Source organism: Anabrus simplex, chromosome 3 (assembly GCF_040414725.1).
Source record: "Anabrus simplex isolate iqAnaSimp1 chromosome 3, ASM4041472v1, whole genome shotgun sequence".
Taxonomy (NCBI): domain Eukaryota; kingdom Metazoa; phylum Arthropoda; class Insecta; order Orthoptera; family Tettigoniidae; genus Anabrus; species Anabrus simplex.
This window is the reverse complement of record NC_090267.1, coordinates 264804885-264827043: the sequence shown is the minus strand read 5'-3', so window position 1 is coordinate 264827043 and position 22159 is coordinate 264804885. Positions and strand designations below refer to the sequence as shown.

The following is a 22159-nucleotide window of genomic DNA, read 5'->3' as shown; positions in this document are numbered from 1 at the left end:
TATTTCATGGAATTTCAGTCACTTCAGTGACCTTTCAATAATTATTAAGCAATATTGAAACATTATTCCGCCGATATTTCATGGAATTTCAGTCACTTCAGTGACCTTTCAATAATTATTAAGCAATATTGAAACATTATTCCGCCGATATTTCATGGAATTTCAGTCACTTCAGTGACCTTTCAATAATTATTAAGCAATATTGAAACATTATTCCGCCGATATTTCATGGAATTTCAGTCACTTCAGTGACCTTTCAATAATTATTAAGCAATATTGAAACATTATTCCGCCGATATTTCATGGAATTTCAGTCACTTCAGTGACCTTTCAATAATTATTAAGCAATATTGAGACATTATTCCGCCGATATTTCTTGGAATTTCAGTCACTTCAGTGACCTTTCAATAATTATTAAGCTATATTGAAACATTATTCCGCCGATATTTCATGGAATTTCAGTCACTTCAGTGACCTTTCAATAATTATTAAGCAATATTGAAACATGATTTTCACCGATATTCCAAGGTGTTTCGACCATTCCAACGACATCTCGACAATATTTAGGGGATATTTTACAAGGTTTTAATAACATTTCGATGAATTATTAGTATTTCAAAAATATTGAAACGAGATTGTAATGTAATGTCAACAATTTTTTTTTTATATATGATAAGAAAATTATTGAATTGTATCTCAATTTGGAATTGGAATTCCTAAGAGTGTAACAGAATATGTAATTGTAATTATACTTCACTCCAAGTACAACGAATTTTTTTCAATAAAATAGGAGATAAGGATTTCAACTGGAATTCTTGTTATTTATTCAATTCATCATTGGAAGAGGTATTAGATGGAGTAATTATAAATAATCAATAGATAAAGTCAAAGATCTATTTTATTGTTGACTACAGTTAATTGGAATTGATTTTGCGGACGGATTTGGGGAAAAGGCTGTGCATTACTCAGTTGAGTCCACGATATATAAAAAGGTTAATTGAAATGAGTATCCCTGAAAGGTATTGTGCAGCGAACGAATATATGATTTGATGATAAAATATGGTTCTCATGTGTTATTCACCGAGATAAGCCAGTATCGATGTAGATAAATCAATGCACATGTTGGATGGGATGGAAGATACAAATGATTTTTTTTTGCAGATACAGATGATGGTAATATGATTTGGTCGCAGACCTAAGCTGATGTAATTATTTTATTCTTATCTGCGCGTCGTCCTTAATTTTTAGGAGATGATTATATTTATTTGTCCATCCAACATTTTATATTAGAGTATTAGCCGGAGTATTTGAGGCAGTGAGGGAAAAGGCACAATACGAATAATGTACCCCGTACGGTGCACAAGATATAATATTTTGGTAGATATGTTGGGTTGTTTTTTTTCCTACCTTAGCACCTCTTTATACTGGCTTGTGAATGTTTGACTTGTTACATTTAACATGTACAGGTTGGCTTTTAGACTTTTAAATTTGTAAAGCATGTTATTATTTTTCTTTGCAGTGAAATTGCCTGATCTTCTATATGCTACAAACATGCCTGATCGTAAATTGAAGGCCTTGTTAAGAAATTTAGACCTGTTTTTAAAGTAAGTATGCGTAATATCTGAAACTTTCTTTTATTAACCCAGTGACATCAGATTTAAACACATTGTGAACTACTTAGAAATCATATGTACATGAGCTAACAAAGAGTTTGGAATCATGTTGATATTAAGAAATCGTATAAAATAACCAATAAAGACTCCCCCTCCCCCTGAAATTTCATATGCATAATAGCAAAAGAACATGAATTCACTAGTTATGTTACCCCAGTTGCTTGGTGTGGTAGACTACGGAACATCCTTCTAAATGAAGATAAACACCACGCTTTTTACACCACCAAGAACTTTAAATTCTTTTTCCCCCTCGTGTAGCAAATATGAACCTTTTGGAGGTAGTAGTAGTAGTAGTAGTAGTAGTAGTAGTAGTAGTAGTAGTAGTAGTAGTACACCTTTTTCTAAATTCACAACTTAACAATTACTAACTTATATTTACTTAAAATGAGGAACTGACAAAAGAACCTCATTTAATACTATAACTAGCTGAAGTGCCCGCCATTGACAGGATAATTACTTGGCATGTGAATGATTCTATTATTGTCCAGCGCTTACGTTTTTCCCTAGATTCTGAGATGCATAAATTGACATGCCCCTCGCTGTCAGCGGCTTACCGTGATGTACTTGCTTCCATGCTGTCTGTGGCCCTTTGCAGTACAATTTCATGTTGTATTATTGCTGAACTTGATTTGATCTCTTTCCCGATATAAAAGAAAGCCAAGTACAGTAGAATCTTGATAATTCGAAATCAGTTAATTCAAAATCCTGCCTAATTCAAAGAAGCTCTTGTTCCCGGAAACACGGGGTACGGTTTTGCATGTTATTTCACTTGTTTAATGTGAAATACGGATAATTTGTCATTCGAAGAACAATGTCGGTCCCATTACCGAAATTCAGACTTTTAATTCAAAACTGCCTTTACATGTTAAAAAAAAAAAAAGTATTTCACAGAGTAACTTGAATTCAAAATTTATCCTCGTCATGATAGAACGAGTCTTCTGAAACGTGCAGGGTAGCTTTCTGCACTTTCCTTCACTTCGGTGTGTCTACAGTGTGCTTCATATTTGCTAGGGTCAAGTGAAAATGTACTTTTGTATTCAGCGTTTTAAGGAACACTACAATATCAAGTAGCAGGCAGTGTGTGGAGAAGCAGAATTTGTGAACACAGGTGAGGCTGACACCAAAATATGGCTTCCGATTGAGATAGCTAAAATTAAAATTCAGGAAACTCTATCGTCAAATATTACCAGTGTTTCGCCCAGAGTGCCGACAGTTGGTGAAAAACCGTGGCTTATATAATCAATTCGTGCGCACCAAGTAATATTGTCAATACCAATAAAAGTGCTCTTTTTTTTTTTTTTTTTAATGCCGAGCCCAAATGGACTTACAGTATTAAAGGTGAGAAATGCCAGCCGGGAAATCATACAAGGGTTGGGGTCATTGTACTCTGTTGCAATGCACACGGAAGCAAGAGGCTCCCCTCATCATAGGAAAGTTCGATAAGCCACGATGGTTTAAGGGCGTCGGGCACTTTCCTTGTAAGTACAAGGCATCTACAGTACAGTACAGTACAGTACAGTACAGTAATCCAAATAATAAAGCATTTGCACAGGGGAGCCAGCATAATTTGTCGTTGTCTTTGAAACGTTTTTGTCATTCATTACGTGTGGTTATGTTTGCCAGTGATTTATCCAAGTGCATTGTTTGAATAATGTAAATTCATCTTGTTGGATACATTTTGGAAATAGTTTTTTCCATGACATTTGAAAGGTCACTCTTTTCGCACTCAGTGTGCTGATCTGTCGATGCATTGTTAATCCACATTGAAGATACTGAACGTACTGAATGTATGTGTGTAATACTGGCTGAGCCTCCTTCACCAAAAAGTAGCTTCTCAGTGACACATCAGATAACTTCCTCTCCATGTAACACAACTTTTAACAACCCGCTAGAATTCAGCGCGCACCGGCACGAACATGGCGTGCCACTACGGCTCCTCTTCACAAACAGTAAAAGAAGATGTCTTGTCCCAGCTATGACCCTCCGACTCTGTATTAATGTACTTTCTCATTTAATCCCTCCACTGCGGATTATACCATAAGCAGCTCCATTCTATTTCTCCAGGCCAGCAGCACATAACAACAACTTCGTCCTGAAGTCCTTTATGTTTTCATTTACGGAATATTATCAGTTTAAAGTCTCACTAGCATCTCACACTGAAGTTTTTACATAGTATTCAAAGCTACGTGAAATTAACAGAACTAAAAAGTGAAAGATTCTAACCCATTGCATATTCCCTGTAAATACAATTATCAACAAATAACTGCCGTCATTGTTTCCATTCATAATGCACCGTGTACTCAGTGACACCCAATGAGTCTCCGTCCATGCCAACCAAATTCACCGTAATTATTGAGCCACATTCATGAACCCAGGACTTCAACCAGACAACTTCCAGCATAACTACGCCTATAGAACCTCATTTGACATTCTTGAATAAATGGTGGAATATTTTTCCCTGCCCCCTATGGTTATGAACTGAAGTTGGACGACTCTGCATATTACTGATAGTGTTAATGCTGCAATCGTCAACCAACGGCTAAAACAACGGGACGCACTTGATACCGGACATTTTGTATCCTTTCTCCCCAAGCTGCTTCCTTGTAAATATGTCTTATAAGCTTGTAATTTCTCAACTGTTCAATTGAATATTGTAAAATTACTGTATAGTTACCCTGTCAACCCCTAATTGTTCAACCAACGGCAGTAATTAGTGTATGAACATTGACGCCAGACACTTTATTCCCTTTTTCCCCTGACAGTTTCCATGTAAATATATGTATAACCTTTATGTGTATGAACATTGACGCCAGGCACTTTATACCCTTTCTCCCCTATCTGTTTCCATGTATGTATATATATATATATATATATATATATATATATATATAAACTTTATAATTTCCTATGATTTCCTAATAGAGTAGCGTCAATTATTCTTCGGACCACCACTGCTGGACTCTGCTAAATACCCTGTGATTTTATGCATTGGTGCCGACTACTGTGTCTATAAACATATATCGTTTAACTGTATCATCACTGAACATGTTTTTCTTTTTTCTTGGCTTTCCCATTGTAACATGTTAAGTTTGTATCTTAGTGTTTACAATTTAATTACCAATCAGGTACCTGATTTATGCCTTGAGGAGGTACTATGACTGATGATGCCCTCAATGAATGGTGAAACATGTCTCAATAGGAAATAATAATAAATTCCTAAGTGTTTAAAAATTTGTATTGAATAGGTGACACAATAAACCCTTTAGCATCCTATATGCACGAGTTTATGGCGAGAAAGCTCACAGCGCCCATATATCGGCTCTGTACTATTTAGGGATTTTGGACATTTGCATGGCTGTTAAATGGTAACAGTTGATCGTGACAGTAACTTAAAGCATTGAATTTGCGTTTTACTCTACAGATATATCCACCAGCCCTACAATTTTTTTTTTTTTTTTGACAAATTAAATCTGTTGACTGTGAATGTTTATATTGTGATTATTCTTCTAAGTTGTTATTGTGTGGATCTGTTTTGGTTAGCTTATGTGAATACAACAATTTGATCTTGCTAACAGTTTGGTTTAAAGTTTATTTCGCCTCTTTGCCATATCGTGTATTCACTGTACTTCGCAAACCATAATTTTACTCCTTCTCATTACTCCGTTGTTGCACGTGCTTGCATCATCTTTTTATCGTAATGGCTAGGCCATATTCAAGGCTGAATGAGGCCGATATCCTTGAATTTTCAGATGATTTAGACAGTAATAATGACCTTTTGCCAAAAGTGATTTCCGTTATGTGCGAAGTGACATAGTCACAGCTGCTCACGGTGCATCGGACCGCAAGGACCTGACATCGATGACAGCTATGTGTACAGGGAATAACTTTGTGCCATTCTTCATGAGTGAATTGCAGCATAGACATCATATTGATATCAAATTATTCAAAAAAAAATTAAAATTTATTTTCAAAGTTTAATAATTATTTTTCTTTACCAATAACAATACGTCGAAGGTATATTGATTTCTGAAATGCTCAAAGTTTCCTGTATTAGTGTGATTTATTTTATTTTAATGTGTATTAAACTGTTTACATGTTGATTTTTTGTAATTTGGTTTGGAAAAACACAGAAATTAGTTTGAGCGTCTTCGAGCAAACCCCCGCATATAGGCTGAGTACAAAAGGGTTAAACTGTGAATCATGATTAATTGCATGCAGTAACAGGTCTTAGAATATTTTGTGACTCAGCAAGGGTTGACATTTCTGAATTATGAGTTGACAGTCAATTCAAAATCAGATTTTTGCATCCCAACGACTTCGAATTAACGAGTTTTTACTGTATCGGGTTCTGATATTGTAGGCCTTTACATCTAGTTTTCTTTTGACCGTGATGTTAGGGCATCCAATATAAAGGAAGTCCTTCTTCTTCCTTACGTTCCTTCACGACTTTCTCTCATTTTGTTAGGCATCTGTACAATTTTCCTTGTTGTAGCTAGCTTAGTACCCATAGTTGATGGGACTACTGTACAAAGTTATCCAACTCCCCAGCTACTTTCTGCTAATATTCAGACATGCTGTTTTAAGCATCACTCAGCAGTAGAGAAAAAACACATCACAAGAATGGTCAGTTTATATGGACAGATGACCATGCAGTTTTACACCCTAAGACGATCATGACAAAAACCATCACCAGTTACCACAATTGAACAATGTCTCCCTGTAAGCAATGCTTGTATGGCAAAAATGTATCAGACATAAACGATCAGAAATTTAATTCAATATAACTTCCGTTATATAGTATTTATCAATAGGGCCAGTAATAAAATAATATTGGAGAATTAAATTTTAGGCGCACCCCCAAAACTACCATTTTACTCAGCGTGAATAAATTATTTATAGCCTAGATTGTAGAGTTTCATTTTGCAACTGATTGGACCTTGAAAACAAAATAGCCCTCGTAAAAATTTGGTCAGAGCCTGAAGTTGACAGACAGGGAGATGTTTTGTGTTTCAGTGTATCTTTAGATAATAGACCTATTTATATATATATAGTAAGAGTTTTGTCTGTACATTGCTCAGAGTTTAGAAAGAATGGTATAACTGTATCGGTTATGTCCACGGTAACAAGGAAATGCACTTTTTAATTTTCTCTCATGTCTGCCTGTCTGTCTGTTTAAGAATGAAGAGAGGAAACATATTTTTTGATAACAGAATTACTTTTCATAGAGCTTCTTATTGAAAAATCATCATTAAAAATATATATTCTGCAATGAAAAAGTATGTTAATTTTGTTAGTTCTTTTAATGTCTATAATGAATACAGAGGAACGTCAATTATCCGCTCCCAAAAACAATGTTTTGCAGGATTATTCACTCAAATTATTTGGTCTCTCGAACATCCTAATTGAATCATGTTTTCAAATTCCTGCATAAACCTTCCAGGAATTTCGGTCCCATCAATGCTAAATCCTCAATCAAGCAATTTTCAAGACTTGCAGAATCAAATGCAGTAGAAGTCCGTTATAGCAAGAATTCATAATGGCAAAAAACTTGCTCACTATATCAGATTATCGTTACATCTGGGTTTTTTTGTTAAAGTCGAGATAAACCCCACACACATTACAATCGGTATGTAACACAAATCTGTTTGTTCAAACCTTGCATTTTTTGCAATTTTCCATAGTATGGCTTATTCGTAAGTTATTTTTCTAATTCCGAGACAACGTTAAGGTGGATGTTCAATTTCACTCTGGAGAATTGGAGTAGTATCATTGCAGTGGCTTCCGTGGCAAAATTTTCAGTGTTCTTATTCAACTTAACTTCATATGTGTTATGAGAACATATTTCAAGTACCAGCAGAGTAATGATAATGTATTCGTTATAAATTACTCGGGAATAGCCTTTCTGAAATTTAACCAGATGCGAGAAAATACATTGTAACCTCATAGTGCGCTTTCTCATTAAGACAATTTCTCGCTTAGCATGTCGTAAATTTGAATTCACGATTGACGTCTTACTAAATCTATTTAAAAATACCTCATTTATCGCATCACAAAATTTCATTATTACTGTTCAGTACCATCACATTTTTCCTAGCCCTGAAATTGTTCTTTATTATTCCTTGTGAAAGGAACATGATTTCCAACACAGATTAGAGCCCTCGCCACAGGAGGCAGGTCGGTGAAAGTTTTGCAAAAAGGGATATGGCTTTGATTTCTGGAGCTTTAGAAAGTAAGTTACAGTGTTGGGATGCCAGCCATTAGCCTCAAGAAAGTTTTGCTCTCCAGTTTTCATTAATATTACTGAATAACCCAGTAAGCCTGTTTTGTCCTTGTATTTTGCATTCCATTCAGGAGTTAGAACTGTATTCTGTGTTAAGGGATGCAGAAAGGGTAGCAAATATTTGTCGCATGATAGACTATGTAAGGATTACGAACATAATCATGTGAAGTTGACTAGCTTGGTGCATGTTTGTCCTGTTATAGATATTGAAAAGGTCGTGAAATCGTATATTAATGAAGACAAATCCAGGAAGTGGACAGGCGTCGGCATCTTTCAACTGTGCAGCGTATGTTGAAACTCGCATCGTCGAGTTTTGACTCAAGTTGATCGAAGTGTTGATACAATGAAAATTCCGGTCGAAGTCATTTCTCTCAACATGGCCCAGTTTTAACATACAAATCATTCGTGGTCGAAGAGTGTTAACTGCAATAATGCAATAATACTTTTACGCGGCCACACTGCAAATGTTTTTATATTTGTTTTTGAGTATTATACACACCTTTTAATATACTGTACTGCTTTTGTTTAATAAGCCACAGTGGAAGAAGTTTTCATACTTGTTCTCCGTCTTTTTTCACGCCTTTTAATACTCTTCATCGCATCTGAAGGAACAGTAGATAACCTATAAATGACCAACTGTTTATACTGTTGGAAATAATACACATATTTACCTGTACCCAATCGCTCCCACTGTTCCAGTTTTGGATCATCCCTTGTTAGATACTAAAGAGTACCATTATGCCTCCCCCTAAGTGTGGCAATGACCTTCAGGTAGACAGCGGGCCTGCTCCTTCCCCTTCCCCACTCTCCCAGCACTTGCGCCCTTCCCTCCCATTGCTTTGTAACACACTAGAGAAAGTATTTGTGACTAAAGCCCATTCTTTGAAGTGCATTCATACAAATTCACAGTCTGTCCCAGCCCATATTGACGAGCTTAGAGCTCTACTTCAAGACAGCAACATGCATATTGCTGGAGTGAGTGAAACGTGGTTCAGGAAATCCATTCCTAGTAGCATGGTAGATTTAAACGGATATCGTCTATACAGGCATGACAGAGATGACAGGAGAGGAGGAGTAGCTTTGTGCTGTAGAGACAATATCCATTGTAAATTAGTTTACACATCTGGCCACTCTGCTGAGCCGAGACCTAAGTTCATGTTCCCGGAGGCAATTATTTCTCCAGTAAAGATATTAATTGGTGTTGTCTACAGGCACCCCAGAGTAGGGCATATGACTGACTTTGAAGACATTCTACATCGACTATTACCAACTTATGAACGCGTATTAATATTCGGAGACTTTAATACTGACACATTACAACAGACAAGTGAAACGAAACAACTGCTAAACATATTCCAGTCGTGTAACATGACAGCATTACCACTACAACCAACTAAGCACACTATCGAAACCACCTTCTCGTCCCATACCCTTCTTGATTTAATAGTTACGAATAACCCTCATAAAATTTTGCTTCATGGTCAGATTCCTGTTCCATGCATTTTTAAGCATGACTTGATATACCTGTAATATTCTTTTAAAGTACCAAAATATAAAATGAAAAATATCACTTATAGGGACATTAAACATATAAATATGCATGATTTTAGACTGGATACTTCTAATTCTTCTTGGGAGGACATAATTAACATAGATGAAATATGAAACTACAAAAGTTCAATTCCCTCTTACTTGGTCTCCTCAATAAGCATGCTCCGAAATGTAGAGTTAAAGTATCTAGACCTCCCTCACTCTGGCTAACTGAGGATGTCCCATCGAGATTCATTTCATCGGCTATGTAGACAAACCGGCTCTCCTGATGTTCTTGAACAGTATCGGTCTCTGCGCAACAAAATTAAAGTATTGATCTGAAATAATAAATTCTTTCACTACCAACAGCTAGCCAATAATAATGGGAATTCACGAAGTACGTGGCGAGAACTTCGCTGCATGCGAATAGGGAAACTTGAACCTAACCATTGTAACCCAGATATATCACTTGACGACTTAAATAAACACTTCGCTGGTGTTAAAATTAAGCACCAACCACAAATTATAACTCATTAAATTAACACATGACTGACTAAACCGCCATCAAATAGACCAATGTGCAAATTCTTTACTGTTAATGAAACTGAGGTGAAGCGTGAACTGCTTTCAGTCAAGTCAAATGCCACTGGAGTTGATCTCCCCATCATCATCATCATCATCATCATCATCATCATCATCATCATTAAATGCGTTCTAGATATTATTTGCCCAGTAATTACTTACAGCTTTTTCCCTGTCAGACTATCGACCTGTGTGTATACTTTCATCTCTCTCCAAATCCTTCGAACAGATAATCCATCGTTAACTAACCGAGTATCTTAACAAATATTCCTTGCTTGACCCATTTCAGTCAGGCTTTAAAAAGGGACATAGCACGACCACTGCTCTATTGAAGGTGATAGATGACATTAGATACATAATGAGTGAATAGAAGGTCACATTACTTTTCTTGATTTTAGCAGTGCATTCAACACTGTTAACTTAGACATATTGCTGGCCAAATTAAAATTCCTTCATCTAAATCAGACTGCTTTAAAACTCTTTAGCTCTTACCTCACAAACCTCAGACGAGTCGTTATAAATAAGAATTCTCAGTGGGCAATGAAACATGCAGGAGTACCCCAAGGCTCTGTACTTGGACCATTGCTTTTTATTTTATACATAAACGACGTGGCATCTCTACTGAAATATTGTAATTATCATATATATGCAGATGAACTCCAAATATATTATCACACAAATTCGAGAGATATTCGTCTAGCAACTGATAGAATGAATGCTGACTTACAAAATATATCATCATATGCTTGTGAAAACTCTACATTAATAAATCCCTCCAAGACAAAAGCCATTTTAGTTACAGTCGAAATTAATAAACATGACAAAGTCTTTAGACATCCCATCACTCACTCCATCTGTTATAAATGAAAACCTAAATTGGAATGAACACGTCACACGTATCTGTAACAGGGTATATGCCTCAGTCCATCCTCTGAAATACCACTGCTCCATTAGGTACCAAGTTATGCCCCACTACCCAACTGGACGAGGAAGAAAAGTGTACAGCCCTGGACCTGGTCATTGAGAGCACATATTCAAAGAAATATAACATATTTATTTAAACTCTGAATCCCTTCTTGGGTTTTCTTTCTCTTTATAGGATATACAATTTTGGTGAAGAGAACGTTCTACAAAACCTTCAACAGCCTTCAGCAGTAAGAAAAGGGTTACATAAACCAAGGGCTTGTGCCCAAACGAAACCAGCATAAAACTTTATATTGAAGATAATAATAATAATAATAATAATAATAATAATAATAATAATAATTTGCATTTCATGAGACATGCCTCTAACATTTCAATAATATGATCCACCACCAGTTGATTCTGGACAAGGTTACAATTCAATTCATAAAGATATCCTTACTTGCATATGATTCATAACACAAAGCATGATCCCGTAATGACTAGCGAGATCAATAACCTTGGCCCCAAGAAGGCCCCAACCATACAAAATTTCAATTGCAACCAAGATAAGCCCAGAATAATGCTGGGTTTTAACAATATGAGAGCTAGGGCAAGCCAGGCCCAACTCCTAGCGACATTTAAATCAATAAATAGGATAGTAGTTTTATATACAAATCCATTTTAACACCCAGATGTCGCGAAACTGCGACCATATAAGATTACAGAGTACATGAGACACACGTGGCGAAAGGCCAGATCAGAAGTAAGAGGGCCGTATTACGATTACATTTTCCCGTTTACCTATCAAAGGTAACGACTAATCTGAGGAAGTATTTAAAATCCTCCCGTCATTCCCTAGCTAAGTGAAAAGCCATCCCTATGAACACCTTACCTCCATGGGCGTACGGAAAGTTCAAGACCCGAGCAGGTCCGTCCCACTCGTACAAAATGCCAGCAACCAGCCAGCTCGCTGTTCCCAAGCCAAGTGAAAGCTCCCTTCATGACCAGCACTCCGCAAGGCAAGGAGAGCTGGCCGTCAAGGGAGGGTGAAATAGCCGACAATAGGCCAAGAAAAGGGGTGTGGCACGTTACCATGGAGGCAAAGAGAATAAACAACCACAGCAGAAGACCGCAATTTAAACAACTATCTCGTTCAAATCGCTTTCATAGGGAATGTGGGAGAGATTATTCCATGCATAATTAACAAGCAATATATTAATAAACACATATAAATTACATGTCTTAAATATACCGTATATGGCACCGAAATATGGATATCAGCAGACCGCTGCATGAGGCGGGAGATATCAGGGGAAGAAGTAAATACACGGCACAGATATCTCTCCCTCCGCTTCCCCCCCGCAAAGCCCTTGCCAAGGGGAATATAAGCATGTCCTGTGCCGAGAGAAGGGAAGAGCATTTCTGTTTTGTTTTTGTTTTTGTTTTTTCCTTCTTTGGTTCACCACACATCATTCTAGATACACAAGATGAATACAGCTTGATACACTTGAGAGAATGTTAAGTAGATAGAATATCGAAATGCATAAGGAGTGAATGCACGATAAGACATCGCCTGGCACGACGCGATGCAAGGCGAAACAATGAATGGTGAGGTCCAAGTCTGGTTAGCAACAGCCGGCATATCAGCATGGTGGTAAGCCTTGGCTGGCGAGTGGGAAGAAATCCCACCAAGCACCATAGTTCCCAGCTGACGAAAGAGGTGGTAGACAACCTCTGACTGGCCATTTGCAGAAACAAGCCGATGAGACTCGACTCCAGGAGACTAGAATAGCCAAGAAACAGCTCCAGTGGGGGGGGCTCCCACGAAGCTCAGGGTGGAGGCGGAAATCTTCCAGGAACTGCAAAATAAAGCAGAAAGCCAGCACCAAGTCGACCAACCAAACGTAGACAGGAAGGAGATGATAACGAAGCAACCAATCAGTGAGGGGCCAGAGGGGTAGAACAGATGCCATGGAGGTAAGGGAGGAGGGGTAAAGGGGGATTGCAGGAGGATTTACAAAACACTAATCAAAAATCTCCAAACAAGCTTGAAACCAAAATTTACACCAGTAATACTACTACCCATGAAAAAAAAAAGAAAACCAAACAAGATAGAATGAATAGAAATAAAGGTGAAAGGAAAGGAATCATGAAAGCAGAGAGTTAAGCAGGTTTAACCTGGGAAAAGTGGACCCTCAAAACTCTCGGTGTCCGGGTCACTGACCAGCAGGGTGACAGGGATAAGGAAATCAAGGATAGTACAGGGGCCCCTGAAATGAAGTGTTAATTTCCCAGGGTGGAGGCGGAAATCTTCCAGGAACTGCAAAATAAAGCAGAAAGATTTCCGCCTCCACCCTGAGCTTCGTGGGAGCCCCCCCCCGCTGGAGCTGTTTCTTGGCTATTCTAGTCTCCTGGAGTCGAGTCTCATCGGCTTGTTTCTGCAAATGGCCAGTCAGCGGTTGTCTACCACAAAAATTTTAATAAATACCTTAGCACCAACAACCAAAACGGTGGATCGGCTGCCCTGATCATACCTGACCCGCTTCTGCTCATATGATACCTTGAGGTTATGTTTGGCCTTGTTCCAAATCTCCCAAATGTTAGGAGGATCAATTTTCTTCGGAGGCAACTTGATAATGTTCCGTACGTTAGAAATGGGAGAATTTGGGACAAAGGAAATCATCATAGAAACAGGAGAAAATTTGTGAGCTTTATGAACCGCCGAGTTGAAAGCGAAGGCATGCCAAGGAAGGGAGGTATCCCATCTTGAAACATCCTGATAGTGAAAGGCAATAAGGGCCGAACGAAGGTTGCGATTGACACTTGCAGCTTACAAGGGCTGGGGGTAATATAGGGAAGTGGTCACATAGGAAATAGAAAGATTGAAACAAAACCTTTGAAACAAATTCGAGGTAAATGCCTTAGCATTGTCGGATACCAAAAATTGACACGGCCCAAAGGATGAAAAAATGGACTTGAGACACCTAATATTAGTCTCGGCGGTAGCAAGTTTGGTGGGAAAAAACCAAGAAAAACTGGTAAACCCGTCCACACACACCAGAATTAATCTGTTCCCATCACCCTTTGAGTGGGGTAGGGGGCCCGTGCAATCAATGTACATCTGCTCCATAGGTCGCATAGCTTGGTGGGACGACAAAAGACCCACTGTGGAATTCACAACAGGCTTGCTAAGAGCACAGACCTTACAGGCCTTAACCATTTCCCTAACTTCCCTATCCAAGCCTTTCCAGATAAAGTTCTCCCGAATCTTCTCCCTGGTCTTGAACACTCCTAGATGACCAGCTACAGGAGTTTGGTGATAATATTTAAAAATCACTGGAACCAAGACTGTGGGGATAACCACTTTCATCTTCTTATCGAATCGGGATGGGCAACACAGAACATGTTTTCACAGGACATAAATTATTCTGCCCATTTTTAAGATCGCGAATAATAGGGCCCAACACCGGATCCTCACTCTGAACCTTAGCAATCTGTTGAAATAACAAAGGTGTGTCCGATAGGATACCACCGGAAAGAGGTAACGAAAGAACAGGTTTAGGATCAGCGGAATCGGAGCAACTCTCATCGCGGCCAGAAAACATTCGACTTAAGGAATCAGCAATAACGTTTTCCATCCCTGGAATATAGCAGACACCGGGCGAGTTGGCCGTAGAGGCGCGCGGCTGTAAGCTTGCATCCGGGAGATAGTAGGTTGGAATCCCACTATCGGCAGCCCTGAAGATAGTTTTCCGTGGTTTCCCATTTTCACACCAGGCAAATGCTGGGGCTGTACCTTAATTAAGGCCACGGCCGCTTCCTTCCAACTCCTAGGTCTTTCCTATCCCATCGTCGCCATAAGACCTATCTGTGTCGGTGCGACGTAAAGCCCCTAGCAAAAAAAAAAAAAAATAGCAGATGTCGAATTGGGAGGCGGAGATGCAAATAGCTCACCTGGCTAAGCGACCCATCCTTCTAGGCTTACCAAGGACCCAACTAAGCTCCTGATTATCAGTTTCAAGCTGGGACTTAACATGTTCCAAATACATCCTGAACTTCTTTAGGGCGAATAAAACCACTAAACCCTCAAGCTCATAGACCGAATACTTCGACTCGAGCAGGGACAATGTCCTAGAGGCATAGGCGATGGGGCACCTACCCAACTCTGAGTCCTGCAACAAAACCGCCGCAACAGCGGACGAGGAGGCGTCGGTCTGAACCACAAAGGGCTTACTAAAATCTGGCATAGCCAACACCGGAGCATTGGAAATAGCGATCTTCAAATCCTCAAAGGCTGCCTGCTGGGAAGAACCCCATTCAAACTTAATTCCCTTACGACGAAGCGAGTTAAGGGGGGCAGACTGACTAGTGAAATTAGGTATGAGATTATTCTGCGCATAATTCAAAAGCAATATACGGTATTAATAAACACAGAATATGTATATCAGCAGACCGCTACGAGAGGCGGGAGATAATCAGGGGAAGAAGTAAATACACTTCACAACCACCATAACATTTTACCGTTAAATATGAAAGTCAGGCTTATAAAAACATTAGATCTCCCTTTATTCTACTATTGTGATGCTGTATCATTTATTGCAATGGGAAGTAGATTATGGAACTCTGTTCCAAATAACATCCAAAGTAGTAACTCAGTGGTCTTTCAAGTCATCCTACAGAAGGTATCTCTTAGATCCATAAGTCCACGGTGTGACTCTTGATGAGTGAATGATGGTGTGTGGATGTGTGTATAATTTAGTTCATTTTTTTAAATTCATTTAAACTTAAACTTCATTAAATTTCATTTAATAGTTTGACAAATGATATGCACATATTGGTATAATTATGATGTTGCATTTATTTTCAATTTATGATACAAATTAGTTTCTTTTAAAATATTTAATATTCCCCACAGTTCCTCTGTACAACGATGTGGTTAAGTGTAAGAGAGGGTCATGAGTCCTGACTTCGCCACTATTGAAGACAAATAAATAAATAAATATAAATAAGTGCTTTGTTGACATTGTGATTTTTTTTTTTCTCTCTCTCTCTCTCTCATATTAAGAGAGGATTTCAATAGCATCCCTATTCTGTCACAATTCTTGCCTGTACTAAACACTTCCATACAGATGGCATCTAGAAAACCTTGCATCAAAACTGAAGAAAAAAATTCTGTGGCATGTTGTGGGGTCCTACGGCAGATATTTTGTGATGCTGTACCCTCCGATTTTATATTCGGTACCTCAGTACTTCTCCTGAATGTTGATAACAGGAACTGTAGAACTGGGATTGACCTTTTTTGTTTGAATTTTTCCTCACTCTATTTGTATGCTAATTTACTGTTCTGTATTTACAGTTACCTTGAAGAGCATGGTGAGTGGTTTGGAGAACACTTCTACGTGGATAGCGGACCAGCCACTTGAAAACAAATCCTTGTTGATTTGTTGGTAGTTAACCTGCATAAGTGAGCTCTTGTTGAGCAGTTTTGCGCCCAGTTTATGAAGCTTGTCTGTGATAAAAAGAAATTAAGGGAACTTCAAGAACAAGAGGTGATCTTCGTAGATAAGAACCACAATGAGAAATGAATTGATGAATAGTTCCTAGTTTGGATTTATCAGTATTGTTCAGCCAGTAATCTTGATTTAGGAATGGATTATGTATCAAGTGGTTCTTATTGTGGATGCACTGCAGCATCGTGTTCCATCATAGCACAAAGAAGTGCATCTCTGGTGTTAAATGTGCAGTATTGAAACTTATCAGTTTGAAGATTGAAACTTTCTAGTGTCATTGTGATCTACCAACATGTATACAGAAAGATAAATCTTTTCTTGTTCTGTTTACCTGATTGATTCTTTTAAAAAAAAAATGGCAGCATTAGGTTACGATTATGCATTATAATGATATTAATAGAATAGTTTGTAAATCTTAGAAATGATATCAAAGGTAACAATATAGAGATGAGTTGGGCAATGTTAGCTGTAAACCATCGCAGAAAGACGTAATAGTGAATACATCCTTTCTTATGGGGTTGGCATCAGAAAAGTCATTCAGTTAAATCCATACATCGTGCCTGTCCAAAAGTGAATGGGATATGGCAAGGAAAAGGTGAATGTACAAAGGCAGTATTCATCACTGTACTGGGTTGTCATAGAAACTAACTGCCTGAATATTAGCAGTGGAAGCATGATAGCTAAGTGACATCACCGGCTTCTTGCCAAGGTTGGCTTCATCATGTGTGGGATTTTAAAAAATTGGGAAGTCATTTCCCTGTAATTCATTTTTCATATGAAACTGAACATCCTGTAGCTACAGGGTGGTGTACGATTAGCTAACACTTTTAAATTTTGAATTACAGCGCTAATTAATATTCCTGAAATTTTACATACAGATATCTTACTCTTTGGAAATATATTTTACTTTAACACAAGCTCAGTGTGACTTCTATTAACGACAGATAATTTCTTCTAGGTGAGTGCGCATGTTTGTGATGACTTTGCAGCACAAGTTGTCAGTGGCTCCAGGGCACAACTCAGTTTGCATGCACATTTCAATTGCATTATTCGGTCTTACTGCGAAGACCTTTTTTAAGAAACCCCACAAAAAGGTCACAAAAGTTTAAATCAGTACTCAGCTGGACCAAAAATATCCATCATTCTGTTGCTCCAGATAGCGATGTTACATGACTTAATTGCCAAATTTTGTCCTCAGGAAGTCCAACACAGTATGGGCAGTGCAAGGTACCACACCATTTTGCATAAACCATTGCATTTTGAGCATTATGAGGCGTCGCACCACTCTTGCATAAACAGCTGCATTTGGATTGGCAGCTCGGTAGCGAGAGGTTGTAGCACAAATTCATTCTGCTATATATTCAAGTAACACTGCAAGTTAATTATCTGACCAAAGAGAACGGGGTCGATAAATCCATGGCTGTTCTAAAGCAACCCAGATGGTAACTTTTTCACCATGACTACTTTTTATAGATAAGTTGTGTCTTTTCATTCACCTAAAAGCATACATTTTGCTTATTTACAGCACCATTGAGGTAAAAATTTTCTTCATTAGAGAACCAGGTGTTTAAAAGTACTTTGTCCATACCCTCCAGCCATAAAGCATACTGTAACTTTCTCTGTCACGTTATGTGAGCTTGTGTAACACGGTAATTTCATATGGAAACAGTTTAAGATCACCGTTTGATGTTCTCTGCACTGTGCAGCGAGGTATTCCAAGTTCTCCATAAGCTCGCCAGGTAGTACGGTGACCCTCTGTTGAAGGAAGGAATGAGGGACAAGACATTAAACAACATTCCACTATTTTGGAGGACAGCTATATTTTTTGCTGTAATTTTATAATGACGAAAATTAAACGTTTTCAAAAGCATTGTGTTGCCAGTTTCCCTCTGTTTTTGTCCAAGAGTACTCTTACTGAAGTAATAACATGCTGTAGAAAAATATATTTCTTTTCCCGTCTGTTGGTTGAAGACCCTTCATATAAATGAAAACATACAAGTCAACAAATTCTGAAATGAAATAAATATTGAACATATTATAACCTAATGTTTTCATAAGTTTATTTTTAAATTGGAAATGGAAGAAAATATGCATATTTGTTGCACTTAGTTTTATTAGTTACATGAAATACTTTCTAACAACACTTGTTTTAAATATCAACCTCCAGTTATAACTATTAAGTATAGAAATACTTAAAAGCTCAACATAAATAAGTCTATTACATCATTTATCTTACTTGAAACTGTACTTATCGACACTTCTTGCACAAGCCAAAATTCCTTTGCCATTCAGTACTGCAGGTACTCATTCCAAAATGTATTTTGATTTGTAGTTCTGATTTGATTATTCATAAGAAGTCTGTTCCTAAGGTCTGACCATGACATTTCCCCTGGTCAATAGTTCTTTCTGCAAAGGCATTTGATAGAGAAATAGAACACAAGAAGTGTACTAGTTTCAAAAAAATTACCACTATCAATCTTTGAATAAAAATAAATGAACACATTGAGTTCCCAATACTGTGAATGTTATAATTCTATCGGCCATGAACATGAGTTCTGAAAAGAATGAAAATATGTTTTTTGGCTATTTGCTTTACGTCGCACCGACGCAGATAGGTCTTATGGCGACGATGGGACAGGAAAGAGCTAGGAATGGGAAGGAAGCGGCCATGGCCTTCATTAAGGTACAAGAAAAACTCGGTTTTGTACCGTATCGAGTAGCTGTATACAGTCAAGAGGATAGCGCTTTTGTCGCAGTGAATAATATAAGGAAATCAGAAATTGAAAATCTGTTGAAATGTTAAAAAAAAAATGTATTAAGTTATACACCAGTCCTCCCTGAATACGAATATTCATGGTTTCTGTATGCTGCACACTGATAGGAAAGAGGGAGCATTTTATAAACAATTACATTTATGCCACGCTCCCTTTCTATCTGTTGTTCATTCAGGTGTGTTTATCGTGGCTGCAGAAGACTTTCTTTGGCTTTACTCTCTTTTATTCTTTGACCTCTGCTTTTCATGTTGGTTACCCTGGTGCTATACGTGTGTGAGTAACAGTTGAAGATCATTTCAGCGTTCTGTTTACATTTTACTCGTAGTTATTTGAAGGAGAAGCTTGAATTGAGGAAGCAATTTTATTGTGTTTAAAGTTTTATTTGTGTCCATATAGACCCTGAATATGTCCAGCCCCGCTGCGTAGGGGGCAACGCGTCCACCTGTCACCTGATGGTCCCGGGTTCGATTCCCGGCCGGGTCAGGGGTTTTTAATTGTAAATGATTAATATCCCTGGCCTGGGGACTGTTTGTGTCGTCCTTAATGTTCCTTTCCTCACATTCAACACACTACACTTCCGCAATTCTAATTACACGCAGGTTCATATCGCATGGTGCAAGTAGGGGCAAAAGATCTCTATAGGTCGACGCCCCAAACAAATAGCATTTTTTTTAGAAAAGGACCCTGAATATGAGCATAATAAGGAATTTTAATAGTCGGAATAATTTTATAAGTAATAGAGTTACCAGGAAATGAGAAAAGTTGTGCATGCCACCTTCTTTCACAGGAACTCTACAGGCGAGGACCCTTGTCGTCTCTGTCCAAAGGGTCCTTAGTCATGGTGAATATAGACATGATCATCGCCTGCCAAGGTCAGTAGGAGACGTTTTAAAACCTATCTATGGGGACTTTGCTAGCAAAAGCTTCCTTGCTAAATGCATCCATGGGAGAAGTGAAAATCCCATCAAAAGCTTCAATGACTGTGTGTGGGAACACTTGCCTAAAACAGTATTTGTGGGCCTCAGTACCCTAAAAATTGATGTCAGGATGCAGTGTTGTGTTTCAACGATGGGTCAGTCAGTAGGTTGAAAGTTTTCAGTGAAATGAGCATTAAACCTTTGGTGAACTTGAAGAATGTACTTCTGTCAATTGACCAGTAGAGGGTGCGGAAGGCTGAGAAAAGTGCTTTACAAATCACAGAAAGAGGCTAGAATTCAAAAGAGGGCCTCCAAACGTAAGCTGGAGGATACAGAAATCTGCAATTGTGACAGCTATGGAACTTGCGTTTTTTAACTATTAATGTAAGTTGAACAGATCATATTACAAACTTTAAATGCATTTTTCCGAAAGTATGAAATTTTCAGCTTTAGATGCAAGTTTCTCTGGAACTATATGAAATTTTCAGCTTTAGATGCAAGTTTCTCTGGAACTAGTACACCCATGGCAATAAAACTTGGTACAGGGATTAATTATGTCATTTTCATTAAAGTATACTAGAATTATGTTAATCAAACAAAAAATGTGAAAAATATTTAGCTTTTTCTTTTTTTTTTTAAGGCGTAAGGCGTTATTTTAGGTCGCATATTATTCTATGAATTTCTACTGTAATTAACGCTATTGTCATAAAAGTAACAGGTTTTAAATAAAACATCACAACTTATGCATGTGTTAAGTTTGGTTCAATTTAAACTATAATTCGTTTTTGAGAAATGTGTGTCAACGTTAGTATGGTTTAGTATAGGAAGTACGCTCACTTGCTGATTCCTTAAAAGTAAAATCGGACTATTGTGTTAAACATAATAACAAAATGTGCATTTAACAGATTTAAAATTAATTTATGATATATTTATGGTTGTTTTTGTCTAGCAGAGCACAAAAGTTCCACATCGACATATGTCGACAGTGGACGCAAATGGGATTGTCTCGGTACTGATATAGAGTTTTCATTTATTCTTCTCTAATGGACTGTCAAGCAGATCGTTAGCATCTTGGAGGAATCAGAAGACATTCTAGTGTACATTGAACTACCTGAAAATGCTTTCCACAGTAACGGGGATAGCGATGATGGTGAGTCGTGTGGAGATATAAACAGATCAATCAATTTTGGATTGGTGCTGAAGTAGTGTGTACAAAACTAAGTGAAAATGGTACGGTCCGTGTGGGAGATGGTGTATTGAGTGAACATGAAGTGAGTCGTATTATTGATGAAGCAGTACCGTGTACAGTGCGTCCGATGATGGTCAACCCAAATATAAGAAACAAAGAACTAACATGCAGGCAGAGTCAAGCACATCTAATCAAATTGGACTGTCCAGAGTGGTGGCATGTTGCCAACATCAAATCAGTTTTGTATAAGCAACTGAGAAAGGATTCTTGCTTACAGTACTTCCACTGTGTTGAAAACTTTGTAGTGGCACATGGGTTTCAAATGCTGCAGGAATTACTCCAAATAATTAGTTTAAGGTCTATCTGAACTAATTTTCATAAGGACATTGAGAAATAGAGTAGAATACTATAGAAGAGGACCCTACTCTTGGAGTTTCAAAAAGCAACAATGTTTGAGGTGGGCTTGGCTGCCCAAAACTTTATTAAACATGTAACATAATCTGATTAATCTCTATTTTATTCCTATTTTATTTATTTGGACCACTGGACTGCGTGGCTGTACTGGGTTCTATTGACAAATATTTTGCCACACATACTTACAAAATAAGTTATTTTTTAAAAAATTAAAAAGACAGTCGTATGTCGACTGGCTAGCTAATTCCCCAGATTTGAGTCCAGTAGAAAATGTGTGGAGTATTTGGAATAGTAGGTGAAAAACATGAACGGACATTCATGGACTTGGTAACCTTCTTTAGATGTGTCGGTGCAAATTGAAGTTTAATTCCTTCTCTACACAAG

General features: G+C 37.9%; 1 protein-coding gene across 1 annotated transcript in view; it reads left to right on the top strand.

Annotated features, from left to right (window-relative positions):
• Positions 1 to 20640, top strand: part of msl-3 (male-specific lethal 3) — a 222170-nt gene extending 201530 nt beyond the window's left edge. Inside the window, exons 11-12 of the mRNA XM_067143009.2 lie at positions 1520 to 1604; positions 16328 to 20640. Of these exons, the coding sequence (XP_066999110.2) occupies positions 1520 to 1604; positions 16328 to 16394 (152 nt within the window). The 3' untranslated portion in view covers positions 16395 to 20640. The remainder of the gene's footprint in view (positions 1 to 1519; positions 1605 to 16327) is intronic.
• Positions 20641 to 22159: the final 1519 nt, after the last annotated feature.